Source organism: Ambystoma mexicanum, chromosome 13 (assembly GCF_040938575.1).
Source record: "Ambystoma mexicanum isolate Mex_15411 chromosome 13, UKY_AmexF1_1, whole genome shotgun sequence".
Classification (NCBI taxonomy): Eukaryota; Metazoa; Chordata; class Amphibia; order Caudata; family Ambystomatidae; genus Ambystoma; species Ambystoma mexicanum.
Window position 1 is genome coordinate 485,541,344 of NC_090938.1, and position 21,155 is coordinate 485,562,498.

Sequence of the window (21,155 nt, forward strand, 5' to 3'; positions counted from 1 at the left end):
TGGTCTGCTGCAGGTAAGTCCACCCAAGCATTATGAGCCCGGCGCTTCCAGCGCTGGGACTGGGCATATTTATGAGCCTGGTGCCACTGGCGCCAGGACTGGGTCCAAAAGGTCCCAATTGGGACTGGTTGGCACTCGGAACCTGGGTTATGGATCTGCTTCCAAGGGAGTTGGGAAAACCCTGACCTTTTGGAAGCAGAGATCATGACATGTTTGGATTGTGGATTTTTATGTAGTTTTGGTGCAACTACGTTGTGTGAAAGCCAGGAGAAGGGTTAATATGGCTGGACCTGCTTAGCCTACTCCATGCTCATGGCTTAATTTTTGGGACACCTAGACATTGGTGGATGCCAGCGGATGGAGACAGCAGTTTTTCTTCATCCCCTTCATCATCAAGTCGCTGTGGTATCTTCTTCATCCTCTTCATCATCGGAGAAGGCTGTGATTGAGAGCTATTCACGCCTGCATGCTGTGTTCTTGGTCCTTGGAGCTGGTACCCGTCCCAGGTGAGCTGTCAGGCTCGTGGTGTGTACCTGGTATCGGATTTGACTGTTAAATGCACTCACATTGTGGGTGGTGAAAGGTGGCTGAGTTGCGGCCTCCAGTACATCTAGTGGGGGTGCCTGTGCGCTCAGACCTATGCTTGACTCTGAAGACTCAGATGACGGGGCAGGGGCTGCGCCGATTCCTCAACAGCCTGGGCAGCCTCCAATAACTCCAATGCAACAGCCGGTACCGGCTCCACAGTTGCCCCTGCAAGGACCTCTCGCAGTATTGCCAGCTGCCCAACCTGGAATCCCCATCATGGCTCAGGCGAGAGCACCTGCAGCCCACGCTGCTCTGCAGCCCATTCCGGAGTTTGATGCATCGGGGCCACCTTCGAGCATGGGCCCCCGGTGGAGGAGATGGGTGAGTCGCCTTGACATGTATTTCAGGGCCTCTCAGGTGACGGACGATGACAGCAGAGTGGCCACCATGCTGTATTCCGCAGGGCCTGCGGTCCAGGAGATATTTGAATCCCTCACACCTGCTAATGCCTCCTATGATGCGGCCAAGGCGGCACTCCTTGCACATTTCCTCCCCCTGGCTAATGTGGACTATGAGAGATTTGTCATGCTGTCCGCCAAACAGAAGGATGACGAGACACTGGACACCTTCTATGGTCGTTTGCGCCGCCTCTCCCTAGGATGTGCGTGGACGGACGCAGAAGACATGATGCGCACGATGTTAATCCAGGCATGCTCCTCCGGCAAACTCAGGAGGCAGGTCCTCAGAGAGCCAGGCATCACTCTGCCCCGCATACTGGAGCTCGGCCGGTGCCATGAGGTGGCGGAGGCTCGGGCCAATAAGATGGAGGCAGGATCCCGCTCAGTGAGATCGGAGGAGGTGTGCATTGTGTAGAGAGGTGGCAGAGGCATGAGGCGTCCTGGTGGTGGACCCCGGGACAGGGCAGGCAGAGCCACGGAGTCGTGCCAGAAGTGCGGGTACGACCTTCCTCACCCGACAGAATGTCCGGCGGTGGAAAAGACCTGTGGCAGATGTGGATTGGCCGATCACTTTTCAAGGGTATGCCGTGCAGCCCTGCCTGTGATGGTGCCGAGAGGCCAGCCACGGACGTGGATTCCACGCCAGAACCCGCCGCCAAATGTGGCCCAGGTGGATCAGGGAGAAGGGGATCCCCATGTGGAGGGTGCCGAGGAGGAGGACGAGGAGAACATCTTCTTCGTCTCGAGTGTGGAAATTCTGAAAAGGAAGAGCCGGAGACAGCCCAGATGTGTGGTGGAGGTCAACCACTCCCCAGTCCCGGTGCTCGTGGATACGGGGGCCTCCGTAAATGTAATGGCCAGAGGACATTATGACACGCTTGATCCCCTTCCGGGTCTGGACACACCGAAGGCTCGCATCTTTGCGTTTGGAGGGCTGGAACCGATACCACTGGATGGTGCCTTTGTAGCCTGTGTTGAACATGACGGCTCACAGATCAAGGCTCGCTTCTATGTGACTCCTGTGAGTGACAACACCCTGCTCAGCTGTGCCGCTGCCGAGGCCCTGGCGATTGTCAGTTTCGCCTATTCAGTCTATTTGGAAGACATCAATGATCTCCTGGACAAGTACGCAGCACTCTTCAGTGGGATCGGGAAGATGACCGGCGAACCGGTTCGGCTTCACATTGATGAGTCGGTCCAACCGATTGCCCTGAAACATCGCAGGGTACCGTTTCATCTGAGAGAGCAAGTGGACAAGGAGCTGGACAGTTTGGTAAACCTGGACATTATCGAGAAGGTGGAGGGCCCGACCCCCTGGGTGTCTCCGATCGTGGTGGCCAGAAAACCTAAGCAGCCTGATTCAGTCCGCATCTGTGTCGATATGAGGCTCCCTAACAAGGCAATAAAGAGGGAGCGGCATCTCACGCCCACGATCGATGACATAATTGCGGAAGTACAAGGGGCTCGGTTCTTCTCGAAATTGGATCTCCGAGCAGGCTACCACCAGGTTGTTCTTCACCCTGAGTCCCGGTACATAACAACGTTTACCACCCACCGGGGGTTGTACCGATACAAGAGGTTGAGCTTTGGAGTGTCATCGGCCGCCGAGGTGTTCCAGAACATCATCAGGGGCGCCCTTGGCAGATCTCGAGGGCGTCCTCAACATCAGCGATGACATTCTGGTGTTCGCAAAGACAGAGGTAGCCCACATGAGGAGGCTTGGTAAGACCCTGGAACGACTCCAATCACTGGGCCTTACCCTGCATAAGGAAAAATGCGAGTTCATGCGCACCTCCATTGAATTCTTCGGTTTCGTGTTCAAGGAGGGAGGGGTATCGCCCGATCCAAGAAAGGTCCAGGACATCAAATCGGCACAACCTCCCGAGTCGGTGTCAGATGTGAGGAGTTTTCTGGGGATGGTGACCTACTGTGGACGTTTCATCCAAAACCTCGCCTCAAGGTCGGAACCACTCCGGGCCCTGACGAAGAAGGAGTCAGCGTGGCACTGGGGCCCACTTGAGCAGGCCGCTTTCGAGGACATCAAAGCTGCCCTCACGACGGAAGACACCATGGCATTCTTCGACCCAGCCCTGGAGTCAGAGATCTTTGTTGATGCCAGTCCTTTTGGCCTGGGCGCCGTGCTGACTCAGGTGGACCGCAACGGGGGAGTTCGGCCAGTGGCATATGCCAGCAAGGCACTATCAGAGACTGAGCAGAGGTACTCCCAGATCGAGCGGGAGGCCCTGGCGGTGCTGTGGGGCTGCAGACATTTTCGACTCTATGTCTTGGGTCGTCCGGTGACGGTGGTAACCGATCACAAGCCGTTGCTTCCAATCCTGGTGGGGTCATCGTCAAAGCCACCGGCAAGGATTGAGAGGTGGATGCTCGCCCTCCTTGAGTATTCTGTCACCCTGGTGTACCGGCCTGGGGCCAACAATGCGGCGGACTACCTGTCCCGCCACCCGGGGGTGTGCGGGGGAGAGGGGCACGACGTCTGTGAAGAAGAGGCTGACAGCCATGTACAGATGGTGGTGGAGGCGGCCACACCAAACGCGATGCCGCTGGCGGAGCTGGAGGCCGCGGCGGCCCAGGATGAATGCTTTCAAGTACTGAGGCACTCGATGCAACACGGCTCCTGGAAGTCCGTCCTCGAGGCTGTGGCCGGGCGGACACATGAGGCCAAAACGACGCTTGAGCAGCTGTGGAAAGTGAAGGACGAGTTGTCGTTTTCGGAGTCGGGCCTGCTGCTCCGCGGTGACCGGATTGTCGTCTCCCTGTCAAAAGTGAGGGAGGTCATCACGCTGGCACACCATGGACACCAAGGCGCGGCCAAGACCAAGGCGCGACTCCGGTTGAAGGTCTGGTTTCCCGAACTAGAAAAGAAGAACAAGTTACTTCTTACCTTGTAACGTTCTTTCGACGGGATGTTCCTCCGACGTATTCCTCATCTTAGATATCTCCTTCCAGCTCTGCTGGCCTCGGAAAAATTTTTCTCTAGAGTGCGCTGCGCGTCGACGTCCTCCGAGTCGATGTCCCTCGGCAGCCGCCGTATCGACCTCATCCTGCCCATAAAGGCCGCGCGCAGCGTCCGTTGCTCAGTTCCGTTTTGTAGCCCACAATAATACTTTCTCGACTAACTAATCACCCTGAAGGAGCGTAAGCTGCAACAACAAGGGAAGTAGAACTGCGGGGATGGATGGGAGGGTCGATGAGGAATACGTCGGAGGAACATCCCGTCGAAAGAACGTTGCAAGGTAAGAAGTAACTTGTTCTTCGAAGGGATTGTGTCCTCCGACGTATTCCTCATCTTAGATAGGCTCCCATAGCAGTATTCTATATTAGGAGGAGGGAGTACTGACTTCACGCTGTCTTCTATTGATGAATAGAATGCAGTACAGCCCTTCCAAACCTAGTCTCTTGACTGGAGGAGGAATCCAGATTGTAAAAACGTGTAAAGGTATGGAGAGACGACCATGTAGCGGCCGCACATATGTCTTTAACCGGCACGCCTCTTTTGAGGGCCGATGAAGCTGCAATACCTCTGGTCGAATGAGCCCTAAGGTTTTGAGGGGGCTCTTTCCCTGCCAGTTTATAACATTCCAGAATGGCTAGAATGATCCATCTGGAAATGGTCTGCTTAGTTATTGGTAACCCCAGCTTGTGACCTGTGTAACCTACAAACAGCTGGTCTGCCTGTCTTATCCTGGCTAGTCTACTAATGTAAAAACTTAAAGCCCTCCTAGGGTCTAGCCTGTGTAACCTCTCTTCCTCTTTCCCCGGGTGAGGAGGAGGATAGAAAGATGGTAGGGTAATCTTCTGAGTGATATGGAATTCAGAAACCACCTTTGGGAGGAAATTAGGCTTCACTTGCAGGGCAACTTTGTCTTTGTGAAAGATTGTATGAGGGGGTTTACAAGAAAGAGCATGTAATTCGCTCACCCTTCTAGCAGATGTAAGTGCTATTAAAAAACAGTTTTAAGGGTAAGGAATCTTAACGAAGAAGAATGGAGAGGTTCGAAAGGTGTACCCATCAGGAAAGTTAGTACTAAGTTTAAATCCCATATGGGAACTTGGAATGGTCTTGGGGGATAAACATTGGTTAACCCCTTTAGAAACTGCATTACCAAGGGTAATTTGAAATAGGATGGTTCTTCCGCAGTACGCTTAAAGATGGATAGCGCTGCGAGATAGCCCTTGATGGTGCCAATTTGAAGGCCTGAATTTGCCAAATATAGTAGGAAGGACAAAACCATTGGTGTACCACATGAAAATGGATCGATATTCTGTTCTCTACACCAGCTGCAAAATCTGTTCCAACGGCAGCGGTATAAAGACTTTGTTGCTGGCCTCCTTGCCGAAAGCAACACCTCCATAACATCATCAGGGAGGTCCCAATCCTTGTACCTCAGCCTTTCAGAAGCCAAGCGTGAAGGTTGAGGGTTTTGATGTCTGGATGGAGAACCTGACCTCCCTTCTGTGAGAGTAGGTTCTCTCTGAGTGGAAGTCGAATTGGAGGGCAGATGGACAAGTCTAGAAGGTCCGGGTACCACGTTCTCCTGGCCCAATCCGGGGCAATTAGGATCATGGTTCGCCGGAATCTTCTCAACCTCCTGATCATTTGAGGAATGACAGGGACCGGTGGGAATGCGTACAGAAGCGGAAACTCCCAGTCCACTATGAACGCGTCTCCCAGAGCTCCTCTCGGGGGAAATTCCCTTGAGCAGAACAGGTCGCATTTCCTGTTTAGGCTGGTGGCGAACAGATCTACCTGAGGGGTTCCCCAAAGGGCGAAGATCTCTTGAAGGACTTCCTGAGCTAGCTCCCACTCGTGGGAGACTGTGTTCTGCCTGCTCAGAGCGTCCGCTGTCAAGTTCTTCTCTCCGGCTAGGTGAACTGCCGATAGAGAGATTCCTTCTTGGATTGCCCAAAACCAGAGCTGCATCGCCTCTCTGCACAGGGGTAGTGATCCTACGCCTCCTCTTTTGTTGAGGTAATTCATGGCCACCGTGTTGTCCGTCATTATCAGGACGTTCTTCCCTTGTACAGCTGGCAGGAACGCCTTCAGCGCAAGTCTGATGGCTCTCAGCTCTAACAGGTTGATGTGTAGTCTGGACTCCGATGGAGACCAACGACCGCTGATGGTCAAGTCGTTGGCGTGGGCTCCCCACCCCGTGAGTGAGGCATCCGTGACTACTGTTATCTCCGGCCAGGGTTGCCAAAACTGTTCTCCTTTCAGAATGTTCTCCTGACAGGCCCACCACTGAAGGTCTCGAGCCACCCTGCCGGGAACCTGAAGAAGATCTGTCATTCTCCCTGAGAATTGTGACCACTGAGTCCTCAGTGCCCACTGGAGGGATGTCATTCTCAGGCGAGCCTCTGGCACAAGGAAAATGCAGGATGCCATGAGGCCTAGCAACCTCAAAAAGTCGAAGGCTGGGAGACGTTGGGCATGCTGGAACTTGGTAACCATCTGTAGAATATCTTGAGCCCTCACCTCTGGTGGCGAGGCTTTTCCCAGGGAAGTATCCAGGATCGCTCCTATGAACTGGAGTCTCTGCGATGGTATCATTTGTGACTTCTTTAAATTGAGGGAGAAGCCCAGTCTGTGAAGGAAGTGGCACACGTGATTTAGCTGGATCTGAGCTTGTTCCGGAGAAACAGCCCTGATCAGCCAATCGTCCAGGTAGGGGTAGACGTGAATCCCTTCCCTCCTTAGACTTGCAGCCACTACCGACATTAACTTGGTGAAGACCCTCGGGGCGGAGGTCAGCCCAAATGGCAGCACTCGAAATTGATAGTGAGAGTTGCCAATTGCGAACCTCAGGTATTTCCTGTGTTTGAGATGGATAGGCACATGGAAATAAGCGTCCTGAAGGTCCAGAGATACCAACCAGTCCTGGAACTGAAGGGCCTGGAGGATCTGAGAAAGAGTGACCATCTTGAATTTGTCTTTTCTGAGGAATTTGTTCAATTCTCGCAAGTCCAAGATGGGTCTCAGTCCTCCGTCTTTCTTCGGAATGAGAAAGTAAGGGGAGTACCAGCCCTTGTTCCTCTCCGCTACAGGTACCGGTTCTATGGCACCTTTCTCTAGCAGGTCCAAAATTTCCTGCGGATCTGGAGCTTTCTGAGAGCTGATCCCCGGTGGATGACTCTGAGGTATACGTAGGAAAGGCAGGCAGTAACCTTGGGCAACTGTTTCCAATGCCCAAGCATCTGACGTGATAGCCTGCCATACCGCCAGATGTTGAGTCAACCTGCCTCCTACAGGTGTCCTGTGAGGGGAGTCCTCAGAGTGGTTTTGGGGCGGCTGATGCAGATGCCGATGGTAAAGAGGCACCTGCTGTTGCTGCGGCTTTTGAATATCTACCCCGTCCACCTTGGGTAGTTCTTCTTTGACCCCTTTGAGCCGGTCGTCCTCTACCTCTTCCGAATGCGGAGTAGAAGCGAAAGGACTTGCCCCTCGCAGAGGTTCCTGTGGGACGAAAAGGAGTCTGACGGATTGCAGCTCCTAGGGATTTTGCTGCTGCTTTTGAAGTTTGCAGTTTCTCCAAACTGTCATCCGCCTTTTTCCCGAACAAAGAAGAGCCATCGAATGGCATGTTCAAGAGCCTGGCTTGCACATCTGGGGCAAAACCCGACCTTCTCAACCAAGCGAATCTCCTGGTTGATGTACTTGCCGCCATTGCTCTGCTGATACTGTCAGCCGAATCAATGCCCGTCTGGAGGGATTCGCACATAGCGTCTTTACCGTCCTGTATAATATTCAGGAACGCATCCCTTTCTTCTCCCTCCGGGATGCAGTCAGCCGCTGTAGAAGCACACTCCCAAAGTGTATGGCTGAACCTAGCAAGGGAGCAAGTAGCATTAACAGACTTTAACGCCATGCTACATGCTGAAAAGATTTTTTTTGCCATAGCATCATATTTTTTATCGTCCCTGTCCTGTGGGACTGTAGGATAAGCCGTCTTGACATCGGTAGAGGATGCTGCTTGTACCACGAGACTTTCTGGGGATGGGTGTTTAGACAAAAACTCTGGGTCTGTGGAAGATACCCTGTACTTTGTAGACAGTTTTTTATTTACTGCTGGTATTACATCTGGGGTTTCCCAGTTTGTCATGATCTTTCTCTGAAGAGCTTTATGAAAGGGCACCACAGGATCCTCTTGTGGGCCTTTGTCAAGAATATCCGTGAGGTCATCTTGTTGGAAAGATTGTGAAGGTGCAGACCACCCCATGAACTCTGTAATCCTGGCCATTAAGGCTCTGTAGGGGGTTTCAGCATGCTCCCCCGGGTCTGGCTTAGCAAACTCCACCTCAGGGGAAGTGTCTAACCCACTTGCCTCATGTAAAGAATCATGAAGATCCTTTAATCTGCGCTCTTCAGAGGAAAATTCCTCTCTAACTGGGGTTACAGGCCCCTGCAACTCAAATGTGTCTTGTTCAGACAAATCACCCTCTTCTAGAATTGAGGATATAGTTCTCAATTGTTCTGAACTCATAAAGGGAGTAAATCCCATTTCCAAGGCAGAGGGTGCCGAACTTGTCATTATTGGCCTCGAAAACGTCGATGTCGTCGACGCCGAAGGCTTCGAGCGTGGCGTCGAAAATAGAGGTGGAGGCCTCGAGGACCTCGACAGAATTGGAATTTTACTCGACAATATCGAAGACATCGACGTCGAGGGCCTGGGGATAGTCACTGGATGTGTGGTAACCGTGACTTTTCTTGGCGTCGACGCCGGTGTCGAGGCTGGCGTCGAGTCGACAGACCCGTGTGTCGAAGGTCCCCTCGACAACGGCGTCGAAGACATCGACCTCGACGTCGACGGGACCTTCGTCGACGGCGTCGACGGAACCTTCGAAGAAGGTTTGGAGGTCATAGTCCTGCTCGAGGGTTCGAGACGCGCTCGAGAGGTTTCCTTCGCCGGGTACTGCGATTCGCGGCGTTTTTGACCTTCGGGTCTTTCGACCAGAGCATCGCTCTCGGCAGTCTTCGAGGGGGTCGAGGCCGCTTTCTCGAAGACGCTCATCATATTCTTTCGGAATTCCTCCCATTCAGCCCGGGAACTATGTTTCGTGGGACAAGGGATTCTTTTTGGCGAAACAGAGGAAGAGGAAGACGGAGAAGGGGATCTTCAACGTCTCCTCTTCGAGTGCTTCGATCTCGAGGAGTGATGAGACCCACTCCGAGACCTGGAGCGCGAATGGTGACGAGGAGACGAATGTCTCGACTTCGTCGAAGAAGAAGAAGCTTTAAAAGTCTTACCTTTCTCCAGCTTCCCCCTACGCTCCTTCAGGGCCTTAGCTGTCATGGACATACAGTCCTCGCATTCCGAACAATGGTGTTCAGCTCCCAAACACCACAGACAAATTCTGTGAGGATCGGTCAACGACATTTTTCCCACAATCTCGACATTTTTTGAAGCCGGATCGAGGAGTTGTCGGTTCCGACGAGGAAGCCATCGAGTACGGATCGAATAACTCGAGGTAAATAGATTAATCTGACTAAGAACTGAGCAACGGTATTCCGAGGCACTGAGTAAGCGCGGAAAAACGGAACTGAGCAACGGACGCTGCGCGCGGCCTTTATGGGCAGGATGACGTCGACGTCGATACGGCGGCTGCCGAGGGACATCGACTCGGAGGACGTCGACGCGCAGCGCCCTCTAGAGAAAACATTTTCCGAGGCCAGCAGAGCTGGAAGGAGATATCTAAGATGAGGAATATGTCGGAGGACACAATCCCTTCGAAGGTTGATGACTTTGTAGCGGCATGCGTGTGGTGTCAGGCAGCCTCTCCTCTGCAACGGGAGCCAGCAATAGAAGTGATGCCCCGAGGCACCCGGCCCTGGGAAGTTGTCCACGCGGATTTTGGATCGACGTCGGTGGGCACCCACTTCCTGGTGATTGTCGACGAGTACTCTAGATATCCAGAGGTGGAGTACGTCGAATCCGTGGCGTTTGAGCATGTGGTGGTGGCGGTGGAGAAGATCTTTGCAGCCCACGGTTTTCCCCACACCCTGTGCAAAGACAATGGGGCTCCTTTCCAAAGTGAGCGGTTCTCCGAGCTAATGGAGAGCTGCGGGGTGCAGCACAGAAAGGTGTCACTGCTGTGGCCCCGAGCCAATGGCGATGCGGAGAGACTCATGCCGACTCTTAATAAGACATTCCGGATCGCCCAGGGACAGGGTCAACCCCTACAACGGGCCCTGTACCAATTCCTGCGAGTGTATCGAACCACCCCGCATGCCTCGACTGGAGTGGCTCCCGCAGAAGCGCTGTTCAAGAGATGTCCCCGAGGTCTGCTCCCTGAGGTTGGGGAGAAGGAACCGGGAGTGATTGACAACCAGCGGGTTGCAACGGAAAGGCGAGTGAGAATTGACCAAGAAAACCTGCGACGGGGTCTCCGGCCTCAACGGCTTGAGCCGGGAGACGAAGTTCTAGTCCGCAACCGACACCCCCATGGGAAACTCTCACTCCCCTATGAACCCGAGCCTTTGGATGTCGTGGCTGTCAAGGGATCCATGGTGACGGCCTCGGATGGGCGATCTGCCGTCACCCGGAATGTGAGTTTCTTCAAGAAACTGGGTGATCCCCGGACTGAAACTCCGCCTGAACCTGACCCACCAGAGGACCCCGACGCTGGAGCTTTCCGGGACGAGATCCCGGACTCCCCAATCCGGGGAGCCGCAGCTGAAGGACACAACGGGCCGGAGGTAGGCAGGAGGTACCCCCAGAGGGCTGGGCGAGGGAAACCTGCTTACCTCAGCGAGTATGTTCTTGGACACTTAACATGTAAACTTTGATGAAGGGATCCGGGTGGTTGACAATAAAGGGGTGTTGGGTGTGCAGTGTTGGTTTATAGTATAGCTGTGTGTTAAAAGTTATGATCATTAAACGTGCCGTTGTTGTGGTTCCTCCCGAAAAAGGAGGAGTGTGGCGCTGCCCGTAGTGACGGGCTTACGCGGCGGCGTGACGTACCACGCCGCCGCCGAAGGTATAAATAAAGGGGCGTTCCCGGCTGCGAGCAGAGCGACCGGGAAGCCCAAACCGAAAGGCTGTGTGCGTGTGTCCTTTCAGGTGGGGGGGCTTACGGGAACGCAGCGGGGGGGCTCAGGACCGCCCCCCAACAACGACCCTTGTTGAAAATATGCTTGGAAATGTCCGATAAAAGGGCTGGAGATAAGCTATCTAATTCTATCAAAGCTTTGTTTTCAACTCCAAATTCTGCAATCATCCATCTGTCACTGAAAACCGTGCGGCGTGCAAGGGCAGTGCCTTCTTAAACAGCTCCTCCTAGCGGCATCTACTTACCTTTACACTAAAAAAAGGAAGCATTGCACGCCTGATACTATTTTAAACTCCCCAACGCAGGGGTTGGCTGAACTGAGACTGCCTATCCCACTGAAATATGTGAATTTCCGTATGCAAACGATGCCCCGTGCTTGCATCTCTAAAAAAAAGTGGAGGAAGTGGGTAGTTTGAGCAGGGACCCTCACAGGAAACAATAACAAGAGGCAAAAAGGGTAGAGATTACCAAACCGTGTGGAAGAGTGGCATGGGGATCGAAAACGTCGGCTTGTGTTAAGTTTTCGAGGTCAAAACACATGGGGCATTTAAGGAGGGAAAGAGAAGCGAGAGAGGAACAACAGTAAAGGAGTGTCAGGGAAATGTGATGGAGCAGAGACTTGCAAAGGGCGGTACAAGAGAACTCATAGGAGTTGGGGACACTGAGAATCGGAGATGCGAGGCGTGGTAGGTACCACACATATAGTTGAGGTTGTAATTCCTCAAAGATGGTCAGTTGCATATACATTTCACAAAATGAATCATCAACATCCGAAAAGGCCCCCCACAAGATGAGATTTTACTATAACGTGGCTGGCAAATTATGAAAGATGAGCACCAACCCAACCCTCCTTCCACACTGTTGGCTTCAGGTAATGTTGACTTTCATCTGAAGGCCGCAATAAAGGAAGGACACTCCTCTTTTGATGGTGATGATGTACGCCCACACAATAACTGTGAATGGAGAGAGACCATAGAAGCCGTGCGCAAGTCCTGCGGAGGGAGGAGAATCCATGGTTCGCAGAGGCGAGCCTCTGTGAACACGTCCTGAAGAGGCAGAGCTAGTTGCAGCCACGGAGCTAGCGATGGGGTAGCAAGAGCAAGACCCACAAGTTGGAGGATACGAAGCGGGTACACTGACCAAACAAGAGGCTCCGGTCAGGAAAGGAGCCAAGACGGGAAGCAAACCATCTTTTCAGGAAGTGAGACTAGAGCACAGTGGTGGGTTGGACGCCCAGCAACCGATGCTGAGACCAGAAGAAAGCAAGGAGCCAGAGTCCCCAAGCTCCACATAGCGTGTGCTGGAGCTAGCGAGACGAGCAAGAACAGCAAAGCGAACGCTCCTGCTATAGGGGCGCCAGTGTGGGTGGTAAACTGCAGAATCAAAGACTGGCAAAGCTGTTCTTGGTACGTGAAGCTGGTAAACCGGAACGGGCGCAAGACCCAGGTAATTTGGAATCAGAGGATGCGAATATTGCATATCAAGGCTGGAGAAGTCTCTTTGAGCGTGAAAGCCTAAAAGAGAGGAACGGTATGCGACCCAATGCAAAGATAGTGAAAGAAATACACTGTCTATAAAGGCTGGGAAAGCAGATTACAATATCAGAAAGTGAGAGAATCACGTGGACATACGTCCTGTGAACCAGGGAGTGAAAAAACTATGTGTGCTTCATATCTAGGCTGGAGAAGCCAACAAACACATGCAAGCAATTGGACTGAGAACCAATAATCCTACCAAAGAGCCACAGGACATTGGGGAGTCACAGTGCCACAGAGGTGGGACATAGATAAATAAATGGAAAATAATCCTGGAGGGATTTTACTACTGGTAAAAGTAAAAGTGATACTCAAGGGATTTAATTAGTGGTAAACAACGAATAATATAAAGGAAGAAGAATTTGACTATTCTCAGAAAGGGGGAAGCGAGAACGGTCTAAAAGACATTTATAATTGTAATAGACAAACTATAAACAAGGACTGAATAATGTGTACATTATAACAGAACTTTGAGACTGACAACAAGTACTCTAAGAGCCACACTAGGTAGAAGCCCCTTCCGAGGCTGCTGTACAGGCCTGCCCTTTCTTTTTAGTTAAGTTTTTATAAAGTGGTAGTGCCAGTTAGTAATTAGGTATTTGGACTCGTGACTCTTTATTTTGGACTATAACGAGCACATTTCTTTTTTGTTTTAGAATGCATGGAATTTCCCCTATAACGATAGGGCCAGTTAGGCATTTTCCTTCTATTTTTTAAAAAAAAAACATCTATACCATGACCCATTGAGTCCTCCTCCTTGTTCGCTACAGCATTCACTCGAGTGGCATGCCTATTGTATGTGTGAGACTGCTACATTCAAACGAAAAAAGTAGGGAATGAAAACAAAAACATTATAAATAACATTCCTAAATGCACTCACTGGATCCCCATGCTTACTGTATGTGTAGAACCAATACATTGACCACATTATATGACATATAACATTGGCATAGTGGATCAAAACATGGTTCCTAGTTGATTCTTATGACTAGTGAAATAATTAACATTAACATTGAGGGTGTCACCCAGACTCGAACCCTGGCCTCCAATCTATTACGGGTAAACTGTGCAAGCATGCAAACCTACTTCCATCGAACAGCAAAACACTGGTGCCTGAATGCCTAAGCGCTTGAAAAGACATCTACATCACGTTTCCCTCTTTGCAGTACATTTGTGGCTAGGACCAGCATGGGCTTCAACCGCTACCCCACACCCGCCCTCCCCTATTGAATGTCAAGGCTCCACCACGTAGATCTGATCTTGGAAGGCTGTTTTCAACAGGCCTTTGAGATAAACTGGTTCCCAAATAGTGCTGAGATGTATTGGTGAATCACCCAATTCAACCAAAGAAAAAAGGGATATAGAGAAATGTCTCTCAAGTAAAGTATGCAAGAGGTGAGTACCAAATCTGTTCAGTGCTTAAAAAGAGTAATTTTCTCTGGCACTGGATGTCAAGGAGTTCTTGTGCATTTAAATTTGTGGACAAATGATTTCAAATTATCAAGCAGGCTGAAGCATAGCCCCTCGGCCACCAAGTGATGAGGCTAATTGCTGAACCAAATATCCATAAGCCTCAACCAAACATGTGGAACAGAAGCAACAAAATAAAATAGTGAGTCAAAACTTGCAAGACAGAATGTGCAGAGTGCTTTCCACAAACCCACCCTCATCTTGACACACGAAGTAAAATGCACATTGTAATGTGGTAAGGGAGTTCCCAAACCCGATTCAAAATTCATAGGACCGTAATTGAAAAAAGATGACCTAAACAGAATCACACATCTAAAAAAGAAGCATTTATTTTATTCTATAGCAATTCAAAAGTTTTACTGTTTGCTATCACACAGCGAACATCGATCAACAATTAGGCAGACAAGGGATAGAGTTAACAGAGTTTTATTAATAAAAATGCACAGATTTGGGCAAAATAAACAAACGCAGTCTGAATTAAACAGAAATTCGTCAGGATGGTTCTTCTACTCGGTGTGCTAGTGCTCTGGAAAAACCTAGCCAAAGAAACTGGCTTTCATCAAAGTAGAGTGTTCCAACAAAGGTACTGCTCGCCCTACATAAATCTACGGGCTGTATGTCCCATGGCAAATCCACGCAATACTTGTAAGCTCACTGTCACAGGTTTAAAGGAGTTCCCACACACTAATTCTCACATTCCCTCTTTTACTTGGATTTTAGTCCCAGCTGTTACTTCGTCCTTGGGACTGGTGGAAGGATTCTATAAGTGTAGTTTGTATTAGTACCCCGGCGGGAGACAATCAGAATGCAACAAGCATTCTGATTGGCTGTCGCCAGGTCCCTACCCGGCTGGGAATCCCTCCGTCGGGATTCCACGGCCTTCGTCCCCGGCGGGGGGCGTGGCAGCCTCTCAGCCAATGAGGAGGCTCGAAGCAGGGCCATCCCCGCTCCGAGCCTCCCCGCGGCTGAGAGGCTGCCTTCGCCCCCCGCCGGGGACTCGGGTAAGTCTTTTGAAATTTTTTTTATTTTTCCCTTCCCTTCCCTCCCCTCCCTCCCACCTGCCCCCCGCCCCCAACTTACCTTCTTGATCCTGCGTCCCCAGCGGGGGACGAGGGAAGCCTCCAGCCGTGTGGAGACTCGGAGCAGGGCCATCCCCGCTCTGCGCCTCCACACGGCTTGGTGCTTCCCTCGTCCCCCGCCGGGGACGCAGGTACTTTTTTTTTTTCTTTTTCCCCCGTCCCACTCCCGCCCTCCCAACCCCACTTACATTTTTTTGATCCTTTTACGGGAGCGGACGCGCTGGGAACACTTGTGCTCCCAGCGCGTCCGCTCCCGATGGCCGCCATGGAAAGGGAAAACGGACTCCGTTTTCCCTTTCCATGGCGGCGGCCATTTTCTTGGTCGTTTTTTTTTCTGTCTCAAAACGCTGCAGCGTTGAAATGCCGCAGCGTTTCGGGACAGAAAAAAAATAGCTTTTAGTACCCCGGTCACGCAAATTTTGCAGGCCGGGATACTAATAGCAATAGAACCCTCGTGGCGGGGGCATTACCGACTCTGGTAATGCCCCGGGGCCCATAGGTAAGGACCCGCCGCTCGGTTTCTATTGCTTAATTAATGTTTGTGATAAGGTAAATTGATGTCTTAAAATGTGGGAAAAGTTCAGTTTATGTACTAAAACGCACAATAAATAAAATGAAAAATAAGTGGGGACATGAGTGGTAAGCCTTCCAAGATGGACTGGGGCCAGAGGGTGGCGGGAAGGCTGACCCAAAGTTGGGACATGGCTATCACTTCCTCCCTCACCTCCTGCCTCTCTGCAAGCTAGAACATGCAGTGTTCTTCACAATAAACAAGTATCTATGTGTTGGTTCCCTTTCACAATGGGTATACAAAAGCTAAGTGGGTTGATTACAGGACAGGTGGTTATGAGCAGCAGTTCTATTTTCCAGGCCCCATTCTTTTCCCCTTAATGCATTATGGGATATTTAAAAAAAATGATTTGAGCTAATTATTAGTATTTTGTTTGTAAAAAAACAAAACAACAGCGTTACAAAGATTTCTAAAACAAGAGCAATTTGACAAATAGAAAGACTACTTCGAGTTGCACAGTGCACAGAACCCCCACGGCCACCAAGATGTGAAGCAAGTTGCTGCCCCAAATGAACACACTGTAAGCATCGACCGCATATGATATACCTTTGTTTTTCTAATTTTTACTGTTTGTCCACAAGAAAAAAGCAACAAAGCAAAATAACACAATTGAAAAAGTCACCAGAAGAGATTAAATTCAAACCCAACTGCCCTGGCTGTCTTTTTTTGTTTTGGAGGACGGTGGCCTAGCCACTTTACAACCAATGCTGCAATTATACAGCATGTAAAAGCACAGATAAGTGTCAAGACATCTCCATACGTTACTATGCTCTCAGATTGAACAAAACATGTTGCATTTGCGGTTTCGGTCAAGTGCCACAAAGTGGAGAGAATGGGCAGGTGCCATTAGTTTTGCTTTGGGACTATTTGTGATTAAAAAAAAGAAAGAAATCAACCAGAGGTCACTCACCAAGACAAATGATCTTGTATCAGTGCAAAGGGTGTGTTGTGACCAATGACATTTCCTATGTCGATGACAAGTACTTTGGTTCTGTGTGGAAGTTAAAAGGATGTGCACCACTACTAGCCCAATTTTAACATCGGAGTTGCAAATATGTTTAGCAAACTAGCGCTTTAACCAAAGTGTTGTAGTTTAGCAGGTGAACATGGCATTGGAATAACCCCAGGCATTCTTCCAGTTGTTGGGCTTGCAAGGCAAATGTATTATTTTGGGTATGAACAAAGTCTTCCGAAGAGGGTAACTGACTGGGGTCAATGACAAGCATCTCAGTCTTGGAGCTGGTGAATTCAAGCCAGTTAGTGCTTATCAGGCACTCATGTTCTGACAAGGTTTACAAGCAGAGTGACCAAAGAGAAGTTTCATATAGCTGTACAATCAGATTGGTGAAACGTGTGAGCTGTGGGAAACCTTATGCCAAATGTTCAGAGAATTACAAAGGAACCACCCTATTTCTCATCTCCCACAGCTCATCCAAACACAATTCACCACTAGCTAGAAGAAGCTGGATGTGGACTCCAAATAATCAAGAATACTAAAATCAATCCTAAAACAGTGTACCGTGTGACCCAGCAACTGACTAACGTCTAGCACACCTCTAATAGGATAACACTTAGATACAACCATACCAAAAGACGAATCACAAATTTCAGAATTAATACCAGAAAAGGGTTCTAAAACACGTTATCAATACTAATGTCATCTATGCGAATTTGGTTGGTGAAAACAGGAGTTTTTGTTCTTGTGGTGCTGTAACAGGGGCTGGATTGAACTGTCTCATTTAAAACAGGACAAAAAGGTCAAAGTAGAGTCAATCAATGTAGAAACAACTCACTGATAAAAAAAATAAAGTCTCTCACCTTCGGGGTGACAAGTTCTTTATTTCCTGGGGTGTTGCCACTTCCTCCCAACTAAGTAGATGTGGGCCTGCCAGAGTTCCATACTCTAGGGCTATCAAGACCAAGAGTTCTCAGAAAGTCCCCTGCACAAGATCAAAAATGGGTCCTGTGTGCATTCCTGGGAACTTCATTGACAATAGGGTGCCCACACTCAGATTTGAGCGCAATGAGGCAAACCAAGAGTAAAAAAAATATGTTAACATTATGAACTAGAGCATTGTGACACAATCTACCACGAGTAAGGCAAACCATTATTGTACCGTGCCTTCAATCTTCATTCATCCTTTTATTTTCCATCTAAGTGGGGAGGTCTGAGAAGAATTATAGGTTAGTAAGCAAATCAAAATGTCTCCTAGCAGAACTGTTGCAGATCAATGTAGGCACCAACTAAAGATTCAAATGTGAACAAATGGCAGCCATCTAGCATAGGTGTCATTAAGAGAAGACATGAATACTGAAAAAAGAGATGGGCGAGGCAGTCCTCATTCCCTGTGACATTCAATGTTTCCATGTGTTCAGGTAAATTGTCTAGCTGAGATAGAAGGGTTCTTTGGCTCAAAGCTGAAGTTACAATGCTGACAGATATGCACATTAATTTACTTACAGACGTAGTCAGCATTTTAACCCTGGTTTACGGATGACATGCAATCAATGCTTAGGCAAAATAAACTGTAGAGAACCTTCAGCACCATAAAACACAAAGACAAACAAAAACACACAGGCCTTCAACTTCAATGTAAAAGTAAATTGATCTTACTGGCTATTTTCTTAACGGGTTGTAGTCGGACACTGATGGACTGATGAGTGAGCAACGGAGAGGAGGGAAGAGATCGGGATACACCCTCCATTATGCGGATGTGCTGCATGCCTTCTGACAACGGAAGTGGAGGGGTGGTATAGTCGGGCTCAAAAGCACAGTCGTTCTCCACCGAGGAAGAGCCTCCTGGAAATCAGAAATGAGAAAAGTTAGATTTACTTTTAATAAATCATGTGATACAACTGTATACTTTTTATTCACATCCAGAGTAAAAGCTACTATTGAGCCATGCAGGTGCCCCAAGTATGCACGTAATTTCATCAAATGATGGACAGACAAGGCACATGTTTTAGAGGAAAGCTTTTAATTGTTTCCTTGAAGAAATTCCCCAATATTTTTCTATACTGGTAGCATAAACCGCAAAATCCTACAACCTGCTGTAAAATGTTCATGCTGGTGTTGCAGAGGCGAAGAGCATTTCCACTGTCCATCCAATCTTACAACTACACACATTATTTTCTGGTGGATAAGTAGACATTTCTTTTTTTCTTACGTGGTGGATTAAAGACCATGGTCTTGGTTTTAGTTGGAACAATTTCCAGACCATTATCATGACAGAACATTAAAAAAGTGTATTAATTTTTATAGGTGATACACCGCTTCAGGAGGTAACTGAGTAGGAATGTCTTGGTCGGAGGTTTATGAATAAATGCTCTTGGGCCAGTCAGTTTGAGAGAGCAGACTCTATAATAGAAAGAACTAGCAATGCAGTCGATAAGTTTGTAAGTACACATGACCATGGTGCCGTGCGACCTTCCATGCAAATATACAGCGCTAATGCAAAGACGGCTACTTTGTACGGTGATAAGCTATGGGGCCATGTCAAAATTAACAAGTTAATGACAAGAGAATTTATTTCTCAAGAAGCGGTTATGTTTGCCAAAAAGTATGCCAAATATGTTCTTAGGGCTGGAGTTGGATTGGATTGATATAGCAAGTGAACTGAAACTCAGGACAATTTTATTTTTTATTAGAATCTGATCTTCCCCTACCATATGCACATATTGTGATAATCAATTGGACGTTCAGAATCCAGATGGATCATATTTGCCCTGGCATAGACACATCAAGAGTGTGCTAAGCAGTCTAGGTCTGATTGATCTTTAGAGTACTCCCTTCCAATATGAAGGTCAATACTAAAACTCTGATCAAGACTCTTTATAAAGAAATTATCCTTGACCGTACTATTGCAGATGCCAAAGCAGAGGGATTTTTCATGCTTATTGGTCAATAAAAATGTAGTCTGACTTTGAGCCCTATATTGATGTGATGCATCCATTCTATAAGATGTCTTTGTATATGAGATTTAGAACCTTATCATTGGGATGAGTACAGAACGTTTGGACTGCTGCATCCAATCAATGTTGTTTATTTTGCCCTGGAGTAGTGGAATCATTTGATCATTTCCTATTCTTTTATCCCTCGTACAAGGATGTGAGAATATTCTTTTTGCTTCCTTTTTTGAGACACCATGGTGTTACGTGTAAAAGTGAAGCTCTGCAGCTGTGCAAATTATCTACTGAAGCGAAGATCTTGCTAGCTGTTTCGAGCTTCATATAAAAAGCATGGCTTTGCAGACATAAAAAGGCTAGTGCTAGTATAATATCACATGGGACACCGGAATTGATTTGAGCTAATTACTCCTTTTTTAAAGCGTAAAAATAGTCAGTTTAAAATAGTATTTTAGATATTATATTCATGAATTGATACTTGCGCGTTTTATTATCGTGTCTCTTGATTTTTGCTGCTCTTACGAAGACTGTTGTTATAAAGCTATTTTATTTCAATTTTTTCTGCTGTGCTCAAATATTTTCATGTTCACATGACGAACAATTTCATAGTGCTGTTTCAACTGCAAAGTATTGAAGGATTCCATGATAACTTTGCAAGAACTGATAGTAAAACCTATTGTCAGTGAAGGATATGCATTAAAACAGCTTCTGTATTGCAGGGGGTTATTCTATTTACAAAAGTAAATCTTTGAGGATAAAATGTCCTAGACACGATTTAAAATAGTCTCAGCAATCTTTCTGATTCAGAAATATCAACAAGATAAATCATGTCCTTAAACTGTACTTCTTTACTTTCAAAATTATCCCAGAGAGCACCTTCAACCTTTCTCATTTAGACTGCTTTCGGAAACAGTCCGAGCTAACAAATCGACTGGGCAAACTTTGCTTTTAAAACCTACAATTTGCTATTTTAATCCTAGGGTACCATTTTAAAGAAAGCATTGAGAAGCTGCTTGTCACATGAGCAGCCCGACCACTGAGTTCTGGCCACAACTGGTTTTCACATCTTCAAGGCAGCCTTTTTTATTTTGCAGTTGCTGAGCAAGTGGATCTTGGTCACATGACGTAAGCCCCACACACCCGTTAAGGCTTGTCCCCCCCTTGCCTTTTTTAACCCTTAGACCAAGAGTGACTCGCGCTCGGGCATCTGAAGTGAAGGGCAGATGAAGAAAAGGGCAATTCCTGTTTGGACCGGTCCAGACTGGGAGGACCCAGGAGCAGAATCCCTTCTGCTAACATCAGGTAAGCTTCCTTCGAATATGTGTTTCACGGTACTCTCCCAAATGCCCATGCCTACCATAACCACTCATCGCCAACCATGCCGCACACCAGCAACATCATTGACCCTGCATCGCAGCAATCTCACCCATGTCATCATAGACCCTCATCAGCATCCCATGATTTACCACTACATGAAAACTGATACTCGCCAATACCAGCTTAGCAACCAACCATGCAGCAGTCATTGCTGACCTTATCACCA

General features: G+C 48.6%; 1 protein-coding gene across 6 annotated transcripts in view; it reads right to left on the reverse strand.

The window, feature by feature from the left end:
- Nucleotides 1-21,155, reverse strand: part of TANC2 (tetratricopeptide repeat, ankyrin repeat and coiled-coil containing 2) — a 3,436,361-nt gene that overhangs the window by 1,770,934 nt on the left and 1,644,272 nt on the right. For all 6 annotated transcript variants that reach the window (XM_069634135.1, XM_069634134.1, XM_069634133.1 and 3 more), the window contains one exon: nt 18,321-18,506. In XM_069634135.1, the coding sequence (XP_069490236.1) occupies nt 18,321-18,506 (186 nt within the window). The remainder of the gene's footprint in view (nt 1-18,320; nt 18,507-21,155) is intronic.